Here is a 6,533-nt window from a genome sequence, read left to right as displayed (position 1 = left end):
TTTTTTTTTTTAAACCTTATTTTTGAATGACAAGGCTTTTATCCAAATCAAGATTTAGATGTAGGGGCATTTCTCTAATGGTCACATAATAGAAGAATATTGCAGTGGCATCCAGAAGCAGATACATATAACCAGACATACAGACTAAGACCTTATTGTACTGTTATTTATACCTCCTAAGCAAGCTTGTGACAATCTTGTCTGGACTATTACTCACCCTTGCACAGAATTCCTCTCTCTCAACTACCCAACTTAACCACCAAATGTCCTTTAACTGGAGAGCACAGACTTCAAAATTCATCTCTTTAACAACATATAGTTGAACCTTACTTTATTTTTATTCAGAAAATGTTTTTCCCTTCACAGTCTCTTAATTACTCATTAATGAAGTCCCACACAGTCAGTTTGAGAGAAGTACGTCTCAGTACTACAACTGACTGCCTACAGTCAGTCTACCTTCACTTCTACACATCATTCCCACTGATAACTCCTTTCATTACATCTCTTAAACTAATTTTACCTACTGAGTTATTACCACATACAGCGTGGGAAATTAGGATTTTGTTTCTTAAGATAACTGACTAATATACACAATCCAGTTAAGCATTATGGTCACGACGTTCTTACCTCAAGTATGTACTTCTCCAAAGACCTGATGTTTTCCAGAGCCTCTGGGTCTTGATGGATAACAACTACTTCTTTCAAAGGATACTGGGGAGAGGAAAAAAAAAAAACAACAACTTTTATCCTTCTTAATGAAAATAACGAAATTCAGAAATCATTACATAATCATGGTAAGAAGTAATTCACTGTTGAATTCTGTCTGCTATTCCAACCTTAATTACTCAGTTTCCCCAATCTTATCCCAGAGTTACAAAGCCAGAGCATACTCACAAGGTACTGGTAAGAAGCATTAAGAATTCTAACCTTTACTGGAATGGTTTTTCTGTCTCTGATTACTCGTCCAAGCTCAATAACAGACTGCAAACAAGAAACAGCATTTTCAATTTTTCTGTCGATCAGATCCTCCCTAAATTAAAAAAGGAAGTGTTATAATGCTTCATCATATCTGCATTTGTTTGAACAGATTTAAAATACTTGACCTAACTCCCTGAAATTTCCTATATATAGGAGACCTATAATGCCCTGTTTGGGACTAAATGAAAAATAAACAAACACATTTCTCTTTCTCTTTGTGGAGAAGATGGAGAAATAACTTACTCTAAAACAAAATAAAAACAGCTGTTTTTAAACTGTGTTTTATTAGCACCTCTCATCTCACAAAATGGAAATGATGAATTGAGTCATACTATCTGTTCTATTAGTATTCAATAAAAAGCAAGATTTACATTCTTAATATTACAAGAAGATGTAAAAAGGTATTATAAATAGAATACTTGTAATGACAATGAAACACCCATAATGGAAACAACTTGTTGGATCTCAATTTATCTTTTCCAGGAATTCTATGTACTATAGCTTGATGCTTTAGACAGTCCTGTCATCTTTTCTGGCTTTATCATTTTAATACCCTTCTATTCTGAGGCAGCTCCCCTCCCCCCCTTTTCTTTTCCTTCAGTGAGCAGACATGCATGTCTTGTTCCAAACGTACTAACATCCAACAGATCTGAGAATGAGGTTTTCCTGATTTCTTGAGAAGCTGCATAATTTGAACCAGATCCTTTAAAACTGCCCAAGTGTCATATCAAAGGTACTGCTGTGAAAAAGGACAGTTGTGAATGTAACAAAGTTGTCAGCTGCATTGGGATGAAAACCACATATTTGATAATGACTGTCCAGAAAAAAAAAAACTGCTAAAGCAAGACTAATTCCAGGTGGCCACATCTTCTGCACAAGGGCTTCAATTAAAATATCACTACCTTTTCTGAAGCTTCCGTTCTTCCAAGATCTACTACCTATAACAGTCCATAAAAATCTTGGAAATATGTAGATTGCACAATGTAAAATTTAGCCCCCACAAAGGATTGAATAGTACAGTGTAGCAGTATTTCAATATCACTCGTTATTATTTAACAGCACTGTAGAGCAACAACATAAGAATAGCTTTGAAGGTTTGCATGCATGCCCACAAATGCAACCAAATAATACTTCTGTGGGCTCTGTAACACAGGTATTCATTCAAGGTCAGTTGTGAAAGCGGCCAAGTCCTTCAGCTTTTTCAGTGCATAGCCATCATACTGTCAGAGGCTAAGGAAATATTTGCTAAAGCTGCCCCAGTGAAGTTTCTCACATCTCTTTCTTGGCTAACAATGTTTTCCTCACGCAGCCATTAGAAAAACATTTCAAGAAAAAAAAAAAACAACCATGTGCTTAGCAACTTGAGATGAAACTAAATCCTCAACAATAATTTAGCTCTGAAAACATGTCTTTTAATCAGACAAGGAGAAAAATTGATATGGAGGGGATCCAGTAAATTAGACTTACTTCTAGCAGACAAAAACCAAAGCAAATGTAGGAAAAGGGAAAGCTGTGCAGCCACTCAAATGCATACATCTGCACAACGCAGCATTAACAGGAATAAAAGAAGCTACTGAGTCACTTTTAAACACCCATGCTAAGTATATGCCTGATCTGAACTCCTACAAATCAGCTCCCTATCCTTCCATTAGCCCGTGCTCCAGGAGCTCAAAAGCATTTCTGATAACTCACAAGCTTCACATTCAATTTCACATTCTTTACAGCACTTTGCCAGAGAACAGAAAATCAGCACCATCATTACATGAATCTCAGACTCCTTGCTCAAGAGCTCTGACTACTAAAGCAAGCAGAAAAAGCATAAGCCTTCCTCAAAGGATATATAGCATCCATAAAAGAAACAACATTACTACAAGGTTTGAATTCTGAAACTAGCATGTAAAAGATCAAGGTCATCTCCTTTATCCTTAAGGGTTTTTGAACTGAGCTGCAATGCAAAAGGAAAAGGAGAAGTGTGGTTCTCTCACATCCAGTGACTAATAGCAGACTGAAGTGCAGGCACTAACTTAACACACAAACGTAGTACCAAGGCACTAATGAGTTAGTGATTACTGTAATACAAGTGTCTCTTTTGGCTGGACAAAAAAAAACAACAACACACACCCCACCCTTTAGGAATCAAATTCTAACTGGATCAAGCTGACAATCCGGAGCATACGTCCAATACAACCCTCATGGAGCTAAACCTTTCTGAGACATGTGAGACAAACACAAAAAACCCTTCAAACAAATGATCCATCCGGAAAGCTCTCCTGTATCATGCATTCTCTTACAAGGAAGTGGAAATCTCTGGACAATTATCTAAATTCTTGATCTGAAGCCAGGAGAACACACTCTACTGGCTCCATATGTGGTCGACACAAAACAATAATTCTAATCCACAAGGGATTTGGCATCAGCATTTGCTCAGAAAGGGCAAAAGATGAAGCAACTCCAGCATTCTTACAATGGTAGAGCATGCAAGGAAGTTTTATAATCCTTTTGGGCTCCTAATAGACAGACATTTTAGCTTTTTGTCAGCACTTTTTGAAGAATAAAAAGGATATCCCTTGTTCGTTTGCAGAAAAAGAAAATCAGCACCATCATTACATGAATCTCAGACTCCTTGCTCAAGAGCTCTGACTACTAAAGCAAGCAGAAAAAGCATAAGCCTTCCTCAAAGGATATATAGCATCCATAAAAGAAACAACATTACTACAAGGTTTGAATTCTGAAACTAGCATGTAAAAGATCAAGGTCATCTCCTTTATCCTTAAGGGTTTTTGAACTGAGCTGCAATGCAAAAGGAAAGGAGAAGTGTGGTTCTCTCACATCCAGTGACTAATAGCAGACTGAAGTGCAGGCACTAACTTAACACACAAACGTAGTACCAAGGCACTAATGAGTTAGTGATTACTGTAATACAAGTGTCTCTTTTGGCTGGACAAAAAAAAACAACAACACACACCCCACCCTTTAGGAATCAAATTCTAACTGGATCAAGCTGACAATCCGGAGCATACGTCCAATACAACCCTCATGGAGCTAAACCTTTCTGAGACATGTGAGACAAACACAAAAAACCCTTCAAACAAATGATCCATCCGGAAAGCTCTCCTGTATCATGCATTCTCTTACAAGGAAGTGGAAATCTCTGGACAATTATCTAAATTCTTGATCTGAAGCCAGGAGAACACACTCTACTGGCTCCATATGTGGTCGACACAAAACAATAATTCTAATCCACAAGGGATTTGGCATCAGCATTTGCTCAGAAAGGGCAAAAGATGAAGCAACTCCAGCATTCTTACAATGGTAGAGCATGCAAGGAAGTTTTATAATCCTTTTGGGCTCCTAATAGACAGACATTTTAGCTTTTTGTCAGCACTTTTTGAAGAATAAAAAGGATATCCCTTGTTCGTTTGCAGAAAAAGAAAATCAGCACCATCATTACATGAATCTCAGACTCCTTGCTCAAGAGCTCTGACTACTAAAGCAAGCAAAAAGAGCATAAGCCTTCCTCAAAGGATATATAGCATCCATAAAAGAAACATTACTACAAGGTTTGAATTCTGAGTGGGAAGCATGCATTCCTCCCAGACGCTTTCTGTCTTATCTCTACAACTCTTTAACTGAGAATTCTACTGCCTAAACACAGAGAGAAAATTCACATTCACTGTCAGAGCTGGGAAATGTATTGCTAAAGACATGTCCTCCTACAGAAAAGGGGCTAACAACCAGAGCTTAAAGAAAACGTGAACATTCTTCATTTGTAGGAAAAAAAAAAGTCTGAACTACCATCTTAAAACTCTTCCATTCACATTACTGAAGCAGCATTTTCCTGTTACTCAAAGCAGTTTTAAACAGGTTTAGCTGTTTAAACAGCTAACAATAGAAAAAACAGTAAAAACTCACTTTGCCCCACAACAGATATCTCTTACCTCACTGGGGGAAGCATGAGGTAGTGGATGCTTTCAGTATTCTTCTCCTGAACTGAGGCTGGATCAATTAGTGTCTTCAGATTCTGGTACATCAGTTCAGTGATAAATGGAGTATACGGAGCCTGTAATGTTGCATTCATTCATTATCATTTCTTTATTGTTTTTATAAATCAGTAATGCTTACGAATTACATAAGGACAGCTCACCAAAAACAGAATGCTCAGTGCCTTCGATACATAACTACAAAGTTACTCAAAAAGCAGAGTGAAATAAATGGTACTACTTATTGACCTTCTTCCTCAGCTCCATGTGCCTGATGACCAGATAAGAACTCTGAATGTCTCTCTCTAAGCTAGGTGATATTTGCATTCTTTACAGTAGCACTGGCCAGACAAGCCAAGAAAAGGAGAAGGTGGGAAATGAGCAAGCCAGCAGCAATACACCTTCCCTCCTCATGTCAGGAGAGAACTCTATACCTTGAGTTTCTATGAACAACTCAAAAATGCATGCTTTTAGATTAATTACATTTTTAAAAGTCAATTAATCAGCTGTAATTGTCTTACCATAAGTCTGCACATGGAAAACAAAACGCTGAACAAGGTTTCCAGGGCCATAATGCAGTCCTCAGTCCCATTCTCACCCTATTCAAAGCATTTATCAAAATAAAAAAATGAGCAGGGAAAAAAACAACCTAACCAATCACCATGACAGGATCACTACATGCATTTCAGTTAATTCCCAAGATCTCCTATATTAATGCAGTGAAGTGCTTTTCCAAACTGTATTCATTTTGTTCAACCCCATCCAGTAAATGAAACAAAATTACTGTCCATTTTGTTTGCTTGGTTGGTTTTCCTCAAAGCAAAGAGGAAAAAAACCCATTAATTTTTCATTTCCACTATCAGGTACAAACTGACAGTATTTACAAACAGCATAGAGATTTTTTGTGTAACATCAGGAAGCTGCTATGTATGAAGCTAACACAGGCCTAGATTTTGTTTTCAGGACAAGACACAGAAGTAGATGCATACCTTCAGTCTTCTGCGATTCATTCTCACATACCAGTTGGTCAGAACGTCTACAAACTTCACTAACCGAGGGACTACTGTGTACAGCCTGTAAGCTAGAGGGGAAAAACTTGACTGTAGGTAATATTGGCTCCCTCCATCAAGCCTCTCAAATAAATACTTTATCATTAACAGCTCTGGTGATAACATCACATTTTTAATCTTACTAACAAAAGTGCTTCTGATAAAGTTTGATTACACATACTATTAAGACCACATTAAGAAATTACATGTCATTGTTTCATGCTTCAAGACAAGTATCTGCCACCAAATTACTTCCCTAATCCTACGCAAACATGCATTATGGAAGCCTTATGCTTTTATCTGACTCGCAAAGAGGATAATGGATAAGAGACTATTAATCGTGAAGGATTTGACAAATCCTAGATTTGTGCATGCTATAAATACAGCCGAGGCACCACGAGTTCAACGGAAATTATTGTAGAATCATCCGATGAAGTTTTATTATCAATTACTGCCAGCATCTTTTTTGTTGGCCAGACTTAAAATGGGACACCTATTTCAATTAACTTGGGGATATTTACTTTTT

General features: G+C 37.3%; 1 protein-coding gene across 2 annotated transcripts in view; it reads right to left on the bottom strand.

Annotated features, from left to right (window-relative positions):
- Window positions 1-6,533, bottom strand: part of IARS1 (isoleucyl-tRNA synthetase 1) — a 96,406-nt gene that overhangs the window by 25,984 nt on the left and 63,889 nt on the right. For both annotated transcript variants that reach the window (XM_019620004.2, XM_010718400.3), the window contains exons 22-26: window positions 5,948-6,039; window positions 5,480-5,557; window positions 4,917-5,038; window positions 928-1,030; window positions 628-711 (exon numbers count right to left, since the gene is read on the bottom strand). In XM_019620004.2, coding sequence (XP_019475549.1) covers window positions 628-711; window positions 928-1,030; window positions 4,917-5,038; window positions 5,480-5,557; window positions 5,948-6,039 — 479 coding nt within the window. The remainder of the gene's footprint in view (window positions 1-627; window positions 712-927; window positions 1,031-4,916; window positions 5,039-5,479; window positions 5,558-5,947; window positions 6,040-6,533) is intronic.

Source organism: Meleagris gallopavo, chromosome 14, assembly GCF_000146605.3.
Source record: "Meleagris gallopavo isolate NT-WF06-2002-E0010 breed Aviagen turkey brand Nicholas breeding stock chromosome 14, Turkey_5.1, whole genome shotgun sequence".
Classification (NCBI taxonomy): Eukaryota; Metazoa; Chordata; class Aves; order Galliformes; family Phasianidae; genus Meleagris; species Meleagris gallopavo.
This window is presented reverse-complemented; position numbering and strand designations above follow the sequence as displayed.